Raw genomic sequence first — 15,000 nt, 5'->3', positions numbered from 1 at the left:
AAACATGGGCATGAGAAAGGTGTGGGCGAAGTTGCTGGAGCGAGTACTCTTGGATGAACAAAAGGAAACTCGCATGCGGATCTGCCAAGAGCTTCTCGACCATGCCCCAGCCACCCTAGAGCCTTGATATAATCCCGCTATTCTTCTTCCTCTTCCCCTGCCTCCAATCCGTGCAGAAAGGACGTCAGCATGGCTTGGTGGAGTGAACAGGCGGTGATGAGCGAGCTTAGCAGCATTCTAGGCACCACCTTCCAGGAGGTGTACGAGGCATGGGAAACCCACTAGCAGCGGTGTGCGGGCGCACAAGGGTGCTGCTACTTTGAAGACAAGAGTGAATGTATCAATTCTGGCAATAGATATTTTTAATCGGCTCTGTCTTATTACTTTTGGGTCAGACCTTGTGTAGGTATCCCATATTCAAATGTAATGGTTGTCACATGTCTGTAAAATGTAATGATGTTAGACATTTACAAGATCAACAGAACAAATCTTGATTGTACTCTGTTCTTTTCTATAAGTGGCCTCCTTGTTGCTATAGCAACATGCACATCTCTCTCTTTCTGAATTTCAAAATTATTGGAGGATATAGGTTGGGAGTCACTCGCGGAGCCAAGGTTAAATGACAGATTACATCTCTTGCATAAATGTGAAGGGTGTCTCTTTAACAATCATGTTGATGATTTAGTATTACCCCCATCGTACTAAGTTTGGTGAGATTATGTCAATAAATTAGAGAGATAGAACAGATTCATATTCAGATAGACAGTAAGATTTCATGTTTTCGGCAAATGATAAGGGATTGGAATATCGTTGTCGGACCATGCTCGGGTGGGGAGAAGTATTCAGGTCAAAATTAGTCTGGTGTGTATTCACCCCGGGCCACATACTCGAGTGGTGGCTTGCAGTGTGCTAAGTAAATACTAAAATACTGAAATGATTGGTTCCAAAATTGTTGGATTGGCAGTGAGTTCGTTTGGTGTGAATCTTGCTATGCAGCTTCCTGACCTACCATTTCCCCTTAAAATATTAAAATGTGCCCCTCCTCATGATTCGCAGCCAAAAATGAAACATTTTCCAGGTTCCACGGCTGAATTCCAGAATTTTCTCTAAGAAAAGAGCACAGAAGTCTCAACTTCTTTGAAAGCTACTATGGCTACCAAGATTCAATTTTAAATGAAAACTGTTCCCTCCCTCTAAGTTGCTACATTGGAGGAGGGGGAGGTTGGTTGGGAAACCCTCTTGCAGATGGCCCGGGATGAGGTCGGGAGAAGTGCAGACCAGGAGCATGGACCTGGTTTAAACTGTTGCTGCTATCTTGTTTTTATGACAGATACATTATGGGTATTCAATGTAAACTCTTCGTTTGTGTGCGCTCTGGAAACAAGGACAATGAAAAGGAAAACTGGATAAACGGTCGAGTCAAATTCTGGGTTTAGCAAATTAAGTCGAGAATTAAACTCTATAAATGTGCCTGAAAATATACGGTGGAAAGTTATTGGGGATTATTTTAGTTACTACTTTGTACTCAAACTTCCACAACTGTAGTGTTATTTTAGGGGATAATGATATTGGGAGGTCAGTTATCATTATTATAGATTTCATTCTTTGCAGCAAAGCTGAATTTTATTGTGTATCACGAATGTGCAGCTGCCTTTTCCGTTTACACCTTTATTAAATATCATTTCTTATCAAGTTTTAAAATACCGTAGGTTTTCCTCAATTGCTATAGTTTGCCTTAATTAAATCAACGGGTAATTGCCACGATGGCGTGAGGGTTCTGTGAACTAGGATAACGAAACCACCATTTGTTGTTTTCGCCGAGAAAGCGTTGAACTTAGTGCGCTTTGGGGTAATCATTTGTTTCAAATCGCGCAGCGTTAGCAGAAGGTTGTCACGAAATGTTAATTAACGCAGAAAAGCACTTGCTGTGATATTTCAAACGAAAGTATTTGTAATATTATTTCGGTAATAGTTAGCATAGGAATTCGCCTAATTTTGGTTGGTCGCTATTTTAATATTTTTAAACATAATATAAGTATTATACCGAATGTGAAGTTACTCTCGAAACCATAGATGAGGAATTTGTCGAGAATTAAAAGACTTCCATTACTAGCTTTGATAGGTCTTTCAGGATATGAATATCACGTGCGTAAAGTTTACAATAGGGGCATTTCGATTGTTAACTTGTGCCTGCCCGTATCTCGTGTATTAGAAAGTAGTCCGATTAGGTACGTTGTGTTTTACTAGGGCTCACGATATCCTAGTGTTGCAGTTCCTAAAATGCCTTATATTGACTTATTTTTAGCATTGAAGATGACTTCATTACGTGGAAAGACCGACTTTGGCCAACTGTGTGCGAATTCTTCGGTTTGGATTCAAGTGGTGCCGGTGTTGATGGCGAGGCCACCTTGAGACAGTATAAACTGACGGTGCGTCCTGACGTCCCCCTTGACCGTATTTACACCGGTGAAGTAGCACGATTACACTCACTAACGAATCAAAGGCCGTGAGTATTCATTTTTAATCCACTGATGATATTTGTCTGTAATGCTACCCACCTTGGAGTTGAATTCTTGCATTTTTAATCACTGATTTACTTATTGGGTATTTTGAATATTCACGAAACTAATTTTTTGGATTACTCTTTTATAGGCCGTATGATGCAAAGAATCCGTATGTCTCTAAAGTCATCGCCCACAGGGAGCTTCATAAAGGAGGTGATAGATCTTGTATGCATATCGAGTTCGACATTGAGGGATCCAAAATGAGATATGATGCAGGTGAAGTACTATTGTGCATAGGTTTTCAATTATTTTACTCAGGCCTTATGCTGCCATAAGTGGTACAATTTCTAGATGGGTGAAAATAGATTAAATTGTTGTAATTACCAATATCTTTCAATTCGAAAATTAGGTGAATCGTGTAAATTTTAGCCGTGAACAAATATTTGCACTATAACCTAGTTCCAGGATATAATGGATGTACTGTATTTTTAATTTTAATGGCTCTTTTGATTGATATTTGTCAATAACAAAGTAACTTATAGTTAGATTATTTCATTTTGACTGCAAAGATTTATAATATTCACACCTGTAAAGTGTTCTTAAGTAATGGCCTATTTTCCATGCAGTTAATATTGTTGTAAAGTGTGCATTTTAACGAAATAAAGTGCCTGATTAATTATCATTATTATGATGGAACAGCAAATATTATACCATCATTGGATAATCTGGTGCCTAAATATTTTTAAAGATATTATTTACGATTGACGCGCAGTATTTGCTATCCTTCTGTTGACGATTGTGCATAAATTAATTTGTGTTTGTTCTCGAAAGTCAGTTTTTCATCAGTAAATATGTCGTATAGTGGTTGAAATGGGTGGTTAAAAGTAAATTTGGTTTTATGGTCTTGTTCACGAAGCGAGTGATTTCCTGCAGGGATTGGGGGTGGCTAACGTGCAGGCTTCCCATCGGGGGAGGGGGCCTGGGTTCAAGTCCTGGAGGCATCAAGTATTTTTCAGAGGTATCCAAATCCCTACTTGAGGTGCTTTGTGGAGAGCACTTTGAGTGAGAACGATGCCCGTCAGATGGGATGTTATACTGCAGCCCCTGGGCGCCTCAGTACAAGAGTAGGCTTATGCCGACGCTGGGTTTCTCTCTGCCCTTCCATCATTTCCTGTCAATCCCTAATGGAGCAAATGACCTCACCTGTCGATCTCCTCCTATATAAGAGGCGACCAACTAAATAAACTACTACTCCTGCAGGTATTTATTCTTGTATGCCCAGCATTCTTTCCCAGTCATCCAAAACGCAAAGGTACTCGCGTAGTATTGTAATAGGATTCAAGTCACTTGGTCCAATACAAGAGAAAATGTAACTTTTCTGTTGGCACAGGCGATCACGTGGCGGTGTATCCCACCAACGATGAAACTCTGGTGGAGGCAATAGGAGGGATGCTACTCTCCGATAAAGATGGAGGCCTCGACATTGTTTTCACGTTGACAAATGTGGATGAGGAGTCATCCAAGCGGCATCCTTTCCCTTGTCCATGCTCGTACCGTACTGCGCTGATGCATTACATTGACATCACTTCCAATCCAAGGACGCACATCATCAAGGAACTTGTTGAGTACACAAAGGATCCTGAGGTTAGTGCGAATTCATTTGAAAGCTATTGTTAATTTCAATTTGTTGCATGAAATCCTCTCTTGGTGAAATAATTTTTAATTTTAGCACTATGGACTCCAAAGCATTGGCAGTAAAGAAAAATGTGTTTGAGATCCTTAATAAGGCCTTTCAGAAAGTGTGGTTAATTGAGAATTTTAGATGTTGTTAATTTCAAATGAGGAAAGATTCTAATTTAAGAAATGCTTCTATTTTTTAATATTTATGTACATATATAAGTAAATAGTTACAGGAACCATTTTTTCGGCAAGAATATTCAAAAATTTATGTGAAATTTTATGTTTTAAATTTTCTTTTAGCATCCTAATGACAAATCTTTTAGTGATAGGCATCCAAAAGTGTGATTATTAAAAAATGGAGATGAATATTAATCACAAATATTCCAATGCCTGATCATACCCCCTTTATTTCATTATTCAGGCAAATTATCTTAGTAATGTTTTCAGTGATTATAATTGCGCCATTGTTGCCAAAACTTCGCTGGAGGAGTGAGCTCCTGGCTGGAATAATCATCCATGCAGGTGCACTACTGTTGGTATAACTATTTATTTAATGATATGCTTTCATTCCTTTTTCAACCACGAAAATCCTAAACGGCGTGGAAACGTAGTCATTGAAGCAGGAGGATAGACGTAGACTGGAGGCTTTTGAAATGTGGGTACGGAGAAGAATGGAGAAGGTGAAATGGACAGAAAGGAAAACAAATGAGGAAGTACTAGGTATGGTGATGGGGAGGAGAGAGGATTGTTGGGAGAAACCATAAGGAGGCAGGCAAAATGGATGAAGGGCATATTGGTCGGAAATTGGGATGTTGAAGACTTTGATATGCAGAGGGGAGAATGTTGGGCAAATGAGGAAAGGCAGGAATAGTTTAGGGATGTTGGATGGAATGAAGGGAGGAAGGAAGTGTATGGAATTTAAAAGATACTTACTGAAGTGTTAGCCGTCAGGTTCCGTGTTTCGTTAGCAGAAGCAAGTAAATGTATTGTTGTTCAATTCTACTGGCAGAGTCCATTCAAAACCTACCTTTAGTGGTAGGATACCAATAACGATATATTTGAATGTATACAGAGCATGCAAAGGTTTGGATGATGGACATCATTCGAATTTGACGGATGCCCACGTGATTGGTATTGCCTTAACCGAGCACGTAGCTTGGGGTGAAGGGGTTTGTTTTCTATGTTCATTGTGCCGTTTGACCATCTTGAGGTTTATTTGTTTGAGCAGGAACGGGAGAAACTGCAATTGATGTCGAGCACCAGCCCGGAGGGAAAGCAACTCTACAATGAGTGGGTGATTCAAGACAATCGGAATATTGTCCACATTCTGCAGGACCTACCCTCGTGTCGCCCACCCATTGACCATCTCTGTGAGCTGCTTCCTCGGATGCAGGCCCGCTACTATTCTATATCCTCATCTCCAAAGGTAACCGCATTCCTCCAGTTTAATGCCAAAGGGACACTGTGGGCTTGGCTGATAGTAATTTTCTGTTATTTTGCTAAGTTTTTTATAGATAATCATGGAGCTGACATCAATTTTTGTTGAATGTCAGTTGATGTTAAGCCTACCAAGATTCAATTTGAATCAAAATTAGATGCTTACAGGGAAGGCGCTACACCACGCAATTGGAGGAGTGGAATGGCTTCTTCGAATTGGGAAACCCTCTCGAAGATGGCAAGGCCTGAGAGTATGTGATGCAATAGTAACAATGAGTGATAGCTCCCATCCACATGAACAATGCAATCCTGGCACACAAGCATTAATAGGATTAGAATCTATTGCTGCTCACCCACCGACATAAGCCCGGCTAGTTTCTTTTCTTCTTTGCTTGAGAACACTCCCATTTCACTCTGCTTTTCTGATTTTGCCATGAATAGCCTGATTTCTGAAGTTTGTCACCAGTTTCATTGTTATCCTGTGTACGTTTTATGATCCCCCAAAACTATTTGGAATGTAATGAATGAATGCAGGACACACCAAGTGTAATCTGTTGATTAAGAATAATGTGAAGTGGTGAATGCCATGCTCTTTGTAAGTTGGCATGCACTTTGGAGAGCATTGCAAATTTCTTCCAAAATCTACAAAAAGGGGAAGCCTACCTTACTGCAATAACCTACTGTGAGCAATATCCCAAATTAAATTTAGAAAGATAACGAATTTTGGAACTCATGGTGGGCTTGTTGTTGTTGTATGGAATAGCTCATGTACTCCGAATTGCTATAATATGTCTTGAAGTCTTGGGAGGGCTGAAATTGAAGGCATTTGGTAATGGAGCACTCTTGAAGTTGCCTTTTCTGAAAAATATGAATTCTTCCTTGTCTCGGGCCTTGCATTCTGTTTGGCGTGAAGGCAATCAGTGTGGATGGGAGCAAGTAGTCCCCAAGTGATGAAGGTGTAGATTCCCCAGCAGGCAGACTGATGTGCCGGCTCCCTCCCCCTGACAGGTGCACCCCAATGCCATCCACGTGACAGCCGTCCTTGTGCAGTATGAGACTCCAACAGGCCGCATCAACAAGGGAGTGGCCACGTCGTGGCTCTCCAAGAAGATGCCGACCGTCGAGGCCAACGGCACTCCTGTCATTCCTACCCCTAATATGGAAGTGGTGGAGCCCACCGGCAGCAAAGTGGAAGAGGCGATCGTCAAGGCCATTGCCAATCCGAATTCCACAGTGCCAATATATGTGAGGAAGTCTCAGTTCCGCCTGCCATCTCGGTCCACGACACCTGTGATCATGATTGGACCGGGAACGGGGTTGGCTCCATTCCGAGGTTTCATTCAGGAGAGGAACTTTGCCAAGGAGGAGGGTGAGTAGTGTTGAAGCGCCTGCCAATTGCCTCTGGAGTGGATCTAATGGTTCTTGTGCTGCCTTGCTTCATTTTTAATACTGTTTGGAAATCAGAGGAGTGGCATGATTAATTGTGATTGTTGCTTGCTTGTTTGGGAGAATGGAACTCCTCTCCTCCCCCTTACGAGGCATTTTCAGATCCTCCTTGCCGCACTACCTGCTGCATCTATGCACCAAATATTAGTGGACCCCTTGCAAATTTAGGACTTTTCATGAAAAAAGTAGTTTTTAAGGTTTTGCGATGAACTATTCCAAGAATGCATGGTCCACCTAGATGGTGATGCATGTCGAATTTTGACAAGGTTTGAATGAGCAACTGTTAATAATATTCTTTATAAATATAAGGCACCTGTTATGCAATTACGTAAACTTTCCATACCCTTTTTATAATTACCGCAACCTATGGGAGTCTGCCGATGCATTCAGTGTCGATCTGTTGTACATTGCTCTGGAATGCACTATGAGCCACACATCTTCAGCCAGCCTCTGCAAATGCCGTTCTTGGAGAGGTTCATTCCTTTGTGGGAGCATGTCAATTGCAGGAGAAGGCATGGACGGAACGCTCTGCACTTTCTCCTGTTACCACCTTGATTTTAATTTGGTAGCATTAGTCCACCTTTGAAAGCAAGTTTTAGGGGATGTGGGCTTGATGTTTCACATCATCCTTTCTTCCCATATTTCCACTGCAATTCTAGATCCACACGTTATCCTACCTTAGGAATGGGTTCGCAAAGTCACATTTAGTGCAAATGAATAAACTCTGCTCCCTCTCAAAAGCAGTTTTATGATCACTTGTCAATCTCCTATGAAATAAGTAACTATACACACATTTTGTGTTGTGTTTTTCTTTGTCTTATGAGAAGAGGTTGAGTTGACTCTTGGTCATCGTAGATCTTTCTATTCATGTTGTCGGAATTCAAACTGTTTAGTATCTAAATTTGTTACTGAATACTGTTAGCTCCCAATTTTCGAACCATTAACTGATCAACGATGCACTGGCAATCCGCTGATCCCTTTCCCTGGGTTCGTTTCCCTGAGTTGCACCACCAAAATAAATAGACTCCCAAAGAAAATACTACCACCCAGCAATGAGTAGAATCTGTTTTGTATTGGCCATTAATGACAGAAATAATCCAGAATAGTCCCAGCTGCTGCTCTGAAATGTATGTATGCCTCAAGGGGGGGTGAAACCTGTCAGGAGACATTGAGCCACTTGGTTGGACGAATGTAATGAAAGTCACAAATTGGGACAAATAACAAAAATTTACCCTTCTTGAAGACCAGGCATGGCTAAAGCATTGTGATCCCGTTGCAAAATAGTATATCATATTCCTGTGCATCTTTTGCATGTTAATTGTGTCCCAGTAATCACAGTTTTCACTGTGATCCTGCGTGGCATAGTCCTGTGGAGTATCAGCGCTATTGAGAGCAGCAGTACCGTGACCTGCACGGCTGGCTGACAGCCAGCGCAGCACTCCCTCTCCTCTCCCCCTCACTTTGTGCAGTGCCTCCATTTGAGATGATTCAAATGGTACAGGAGCATGCTTCCTCCCGTTTAGGCCCAGGGCGTAGAGGGTCAGCAAGCAGCAGCCCATCTCTCCTCTCCCTCCATGTCTTCAAATCCAGATGCCAAAGACCCCAAACTGGAGAGTTGTGCGCCACACGCATCCACATCATGTTGTTACTTTGAGTTGCCCTTGGCGCTTTCCCTTGAGTTCAAATTTAATTATGGTAGAAACATGAGATTATATTCAGTCATGTATGGATAATCTATCTCCAGTTTTTTGCATCACTCTTATACCATTTTCACCATGCATTTGTTGGAAAGTGCATGTCTGTTTCAAAATGTGGGAACACTGTTGGGATAAGTACTTATATGCATGTACTTTAGGGAGGAGACTACTTTGAAGGGAACCACGACCAATGATTTGTTGGTAAAGTATTCTTTTTGTGATGAATAAAGTTGACGACATTATTGCGCAGGCCTCGTAATGCTGGACCACATCCACATCAATCTTAAAATTCTTCATTTAAGCTATGTTTATCAAAGATCCATGTATCATATGCTGTGACAAGCTCTCATTTGTGGAAATTCATGTTAAATCAACATTTGGGTTTCTATTTTCCCTCTGTATTATAATTACCAATTGCAATGAGTTTTGTCATTTGTGCATAATCTTCCGGTTCATCTGGGTACTTGAAGATCACAAACTGGCATCAAACTGTTGGTGTGTAGTAGAAAGTAGAAAGCTTGTTTACATTTATATTCTCATGAATTTTGGATTATTGATCAGCACATAAGATTATATTATTTTAAGTTGTAAATATTGTACTACGTAATGAATAATTAACCGTTATGGTGCTGGTAAAAATTCTTTTTCTTGTGTACCGTGAGGGCATAGTGCCCAGCATCAGGAAAAATATTGATGGGGATGCCCCAAGATAGAAGTATGCACGCGGGGCTTGGTGGAGGGAAGTTACTCCTGCCCTCATGTAGCACCTTGGGCACCAGGTTGAGCCCTTCTATTGGTGTGCCCTTTTGTCCCTTCTGTGCACTCCACTCTAGTGTGCGTATTAATACTTTCTTTGTCCTTTTCCCTTGATTAGGGAAGCCAGTTGGGGAGACTGTCTTGTACTTTGGCTGTCGGAAGAAGGATGAAGATTTCATCTACGAGGATGAGCTGAGTAAATATGTTAAAAATGGTGTGCTCAAGGTAAGCCCACATGACCCGATCATGTGCTCTATTTAGCCATAGAAGATGTTCATTGTCAGTCGTGCGTGTTGATATCAAGGGTGGGAGGCAGAAGGTAGTCCACGCAGCATCTGGTCCAACAACTTAGGAGGCTGGCTTCCAATTATAAAAGCTGATGTAATTTGCATCCCTGGAAATGTGTGGTGAGGAGAGCATGTCGAAACGCATCTTGATTGACCATTGGTGTATGGGATAATTTTAGGTCAATATAGCTGGAGTGAATTTTCCCACGCATTGAAATGGCAAATTGTTATAATTGATTGGCGGAGGATGCACAGTCGAGCGGAGGAATGAAGTGCCTGGATGGAAGGAAGTTAAGGTGACGAATGCGAGTGCCACTCTCACCTGAGGGCGGCACTTGCCTTTGTCTGCTAATCGATTGCAGACAAATCATTGCCTGTATTTATTGGATAATATGAAAACTCCTGGTGTTTAAAAAAACAAATGCTGATAAACTTGCAGCTTTCTGTGAATTAAACAATAAAAGTTAGATGAATCAATGACTCTTTGAAAGGATTGTTCAAAGATTTAATCAGAAAAATAGTTATGGTGACAGAAAAGCTGTGCCAAATCAAGGCAATGAAAATTGCCATTCATTGGAAGAGAAATTTGCCAGTGTACAAATTTAATTGTTGGCTCCAAACTCCATGTACCATCCCAAGATCTCAAGTGATATTATGGAAGGCAACCTCTGAGACACCATCTTCAATGGATTCATGTATTTTTGTGATACTGTGAAACGTATTTTTCTTACGGTAATTTATGTTTTTCCTACAACGTACCACATTTTATCATGTCCAATACAATTTCCTATTTTTCCAAAGTGTGTGGAACTCTGTATTTACCCAACTTCATTATCAATTGTCCTGCTACTTGCATCACTATTACAAATGCCATTCAAGATGGCGGCTGCTTACCTTGCAAGCCAGTGTAGCTCCTGCAATATTTCCCTTAATTCTACGGATAAAGTAATTAATTGCGATTTATGTTCACGCTTTTTTCATTCCAAATGCACTAATCTGAATGATCTCTTTTTGAAAGCCGTATTTGAATGCAGAGATATTTTTTGGAAATGTTTTTCCTGTCGTGCCAATAAGCTTCCACTATCTAACATGGCGTCCGATATCGACATGCTGAAACAGGAAATGAGCATTTTAAAAGATTCTCTCGCCACGAAAAAGGCTACCACCGTATGTAAGGGTGTATCATTTGCGAAAACCGTAAAAGTCAACCAAGAGAAAGACTTTGCTTCAGATAAATTGACCTCCAATCGGACTAAATTTAGCAGTGACTTGATAGGGCAACAGGTGCCGATCTCGAAAAATGTTTGTGTTACTCCCTCAATCACTACCATGCCACCTCGTATTGCTGACGAGAAAAGTGGTGCAGAAGAACCTTCTGCAGAGGGCGACGATGGATGTTGCTGTGAGCCACCCACAAACGTAGGCGCCGTACATCGCCGATCATCGGAACATCTACGAAAGAAAGCTCTCTTTCGGGGATCCCTCGTCTCTCTCATCTCCATGTGTGGAACTTCACCTCCGATGCAACAGTTACCCAGTTGGGAAACTATGTAAAAGATGAAATCCCTGAGATTGATACCTCAACAGACCTGGTGATCGAACAACTTAAGGTACCGCGCAGAAATTATGCATCGTTTCGGGTATCCATGCGCCAAGATTTTCGCTAAACCCTCAGTAATGCTGCCTTTTGGCCTAAAAATGTGTTGGTGGGTAATTTTTCTTTTTTGAAGCCACGCCTGCAACCAGCGCCGAAAGGATTATCCCGTTATTTGAAGCTCTTGCACATAAACATTCAGTGCATACGTAATAAATTACTGGACCTCGAGGTTCTAACAAACGAGTACCAACCCCATGTGATCTGTGTCAACAAACATTGGTTAAATGCGAGTGAACTTGAATCTCTTCATGTGCCTGGGTATGTCATCGCTAGTGCCTTTGGCCGAACAGTTCACAAAAATGGTGGTGTTTTAATTCTACTGTCTGAATGTTTTCCCCGTATTCCCATTGGTTACCCATACGAATTTCTCAATGAAGAACAATCATTTGAATGCTGTGTTGCCTGCTTCAAAATGGATACTACTGTTTTTTACGTGCTGTCTATTTATCGTTCACCGAAGAGTGACTTTTGCGTTTTCCTGACCAAACTGACGAAATCCTTAGAAATAATCCATAGGTAAATCATGAACCTTGCATAATAATTACAGGTGACTTTAATTGTAATTTTATGGCCGATTCTAAAGCTAAAAAGGAATTCATGGATTTACTAACGTCATTCAACATCAATGCTAACAACAGTGAACCTACTAGAGTGAGTGCTAGTTCGCAAACAGTTTTAGATAATGTACTAACTAATATCGACCTTGAACTAGTGCAAACAAATACCATTAATGCCCACCTATCAGATCACTACCCACTTCTTTCTACAATTGCTGTGTCTACACCCAAATAAAGTAAAAAAATACTACAAAAGGTATTTCTCTGATCAGAATATGATCGCCTTTTGTGACTTATTAAATTCCCATGAGTGGTCCGATTTGTTTTCCTTGAAGTCCTTTGACCTTAGCTTTGAATATTTCTATTCCACCTATCTACATTAATTTGAAATCTGCTTTCCCTGTGTCCTGAAGCATGCAAAAAACAAAATCTGCTCTTCTGTTAACTACAAAAGTCAGTGGGTCTCTGATGAAATTCGCTGGCTTTCGAAGAAAATGAAAGATGCCGCAGTGTATTACAAGAGTAAATCAAATCCAGCAGATCGCCAAGAATACTCAGTACTCAAGAAAAGTTATCGCCAAACCTTACAGCGTGCCAAAAAATCTTTCAACAACCTTAGACTTACCAATGCAGACAATAAATCTAGAGAGATTTGGAAAATTATTAACGAATCCAAGGGTCCACATCATGTACAAGATCTTCAACTGCAGGACTCCGCTGGTAATGCTATACCAGATTACTCTAAAACGGCCTCCATCCTGAATGATTTCTACCTATCCCATCAAAATCCCACAGTTTCAGTCAATTCAGCTAATTATTCTCAAATTCCTAACTCATGCAATTCATTATATATATTCCCATGTTCAGCCATGGAACTGACCAACATAATCAATAAATTCCCTAACAAATTTAGTCCTGGATTAGATGACATCCCAGGGATAGTCATGAAAAGGTCGTTAAATGCTATTAAGGATCAGCTGCTGTTCTTAATTAATGAATCCCTAAAAACTGGAATTTTCCCAAGCCCTCTTAAATCAGCAAAAATTGTGCCAATACACAAAGGGAAAGGTTGCAAAATGGCAATGAATTCTTATAGACCAATATCCCTGTTGAACCAGCTGGGGAAAATATTTGAAATAGTTTTTTATCAACGTCTTGTATCATATCTTGAAACATATAACCTATTATCCACATCTCAACGTGGATTTAGGAAAACAAGGTCCACTACAACAGCCACATATCATATAAGAGGCATTGATTCTTATCTAAGTGAATGGCATCAGTATGTTGACCTCTCAAGAAATGGCTCCAAATTTGTTTCCCCTGGTAGGGAAGTAACACTGGGTGTTCCCCAGGGTTCTGTACTTGGTCCTATTTTATTTTTAATCTATATCAATGATCTCCCAGACAAGCTTAAGTTCATTAAGGGGATAGACCCAATACTGTATGCTGATGATACAAATATCATTGTGTCAGCCTCCTCAGTAGACAGCTTGACAGAAAGAGCAGCCGAAGTAGCTCAGATTTTCAATGAATGGTGCCTTCATAACTTTCTAAAACCCAGTATAAATAAGTCCAGCCTGATTTATTTTACTAATAAAAAGAAAGTTTCATCTGCAATCTCAATAGATGTAGAAGGTATGAGCATTCCCCAAATTTCCAGTACCCAATTCCTGGGAGTAATCCTGCATAAAAACATGTCTTGGGAGGAACATATTTTCAAATTACGTAGCAAGTTAAGCTCCCTATGCTTCCTTATTAGAAATATTAGATATTCTGTAAATATAGAGGTCCTTCTATCCATTTACTATGGTGAATTTTATTCTCGTGTTACTTTCAGTATCCTCTTCTGGGGTTCCTCTCCCCATGTGGGCATAATCTTCAAAATCCAAAAGAGGATTATACGCATTATGAGCAATGCTCCTTGCGATGCACCATGTAAACCTCTCTTCAAAAGACTTGGTTTATTACCAGTACCTTGCATATATATATTTAATGTCATCTTAAATGCAAAGGGTAATATTTCCCAGTACAAGTCCAACCACAATTACCATGGTCACTACACAAGGACCTGCAATGACCTGCACCAACCATTTGTCAGGACACACAATACTGCTCATGGGCCCAAAGCAATGGGCTAAAGGTATTCAATAAACTTCCCCATGAAATCAAATATGAAACAAAAGTACCCGTTTTCAAGAAAAAGCTGTTTAACCTCTTAAAAAATAATATGTTCTATTCTGTAAATGAATACCTGGAATTGGCGCTATGCGTCAATTCCGGCTTAACCAATTAATATGTAATTATACTAGTGTATTGGTATGTGTGTATATATATATATATATATATATATATATATATATATATATATATATATATATATATATGTATGTATATATGTATGTATATATGTATGTATATATGTATGTATATATGTATGTATATATGTATGTATATATGTATGTATATATGTATGTATATATGGATGTATATATGTATATATATATATGTATATGTGTATATATATATGTATATATATATATATATATGTATATATATGTATGTGTATATGTATATATATGTGTATATATATGTGTATATATATGTGTATATATATGTATATATGTATGGGTATATGTATATATATATGTATATATATATGTATATATATATATATGTATATATATATGTATATATATATATGTATATATATATATATATATATATATGTATATATATATATATATATATATATATATATATATATATATATTTTTTTTTTTTTTTAGGTAATCTACCGGTCAAGGTAGGTTTTTCGATGGACACAACCACCAAACAAATATTTTATTACTCCTAACAAAACACAAAATCCATCATCCTACTCTATATCAGGTCCCTCTTCATCTCCGAGTACTTTCTTCCTCCCTTCATCCCGTCCAACATCCCTATCCTGTTCCTTCCCTTTCCTCTTTTGCCCAA

The 15,000-nt window shown here is 39.6% G+C and overlaps 1 protein-coding gene across 4 annotated transcripts in view; it reads left to right on the top strand.

Moving 5' to 3' along the window:
• Window positions 1-15,000, top strand: part of Cpr (Cytochrome P450 reductase) — a 93,535-nt gene that overhangs the window by 66,454 nt on the left and 12,081 nt on the right. For all 4 annotated transcript variants that reach the window (XM_071591048.1, XM_071591052.1, XM_071591050.1 and 1 more), the window contains 6 exons: window positions 2,306-2,506; window positions 2,653-2,780; window positions 3,895-4,148; window positions 5,413-5,610; window positions 6,630-6,990; window positions 9,639-9,745. In XM_071591048.1, the coding sequence (XP_071447149.1) occupies window positions 2,306-2,506; window positions 2,653-2,780; window positions 3,895-4,148; window positions 5,413-5,610; window positions 6,630-6,990; window positions 9,639-9,745 (1,249 nt within the window). The remainder of the gene's footprint in view (window positions 1-2,305; window positions 2,507-2,652; window positions 2,781-3,894; window positions 4,149-5,412; window positions 5,611-6,629; window positions 6,991-9,638; window positions 9,746-15,000) is intronic.

Source organism: Hetaerina americana, unplaced genomic scaffold (assembly GCF_022747635.1).
Source record: "Hetaerina americana unplaced genomic scaffold, ioHetAmer1.1.p SCAF_41, whole genome shotgun sequence".
Taxonomy (NCBI): domain Eukaryota; kingdom Metazoa; phylum Arthropoda; class Insecta; order Odonata; family Calopterygidae; genus Hetaerina; species Hetaerina americana.
Note: the sequence above shows the minus strand (reverse complement) of the source record. Positions and strands in the feature narration are given on the sequence as shown.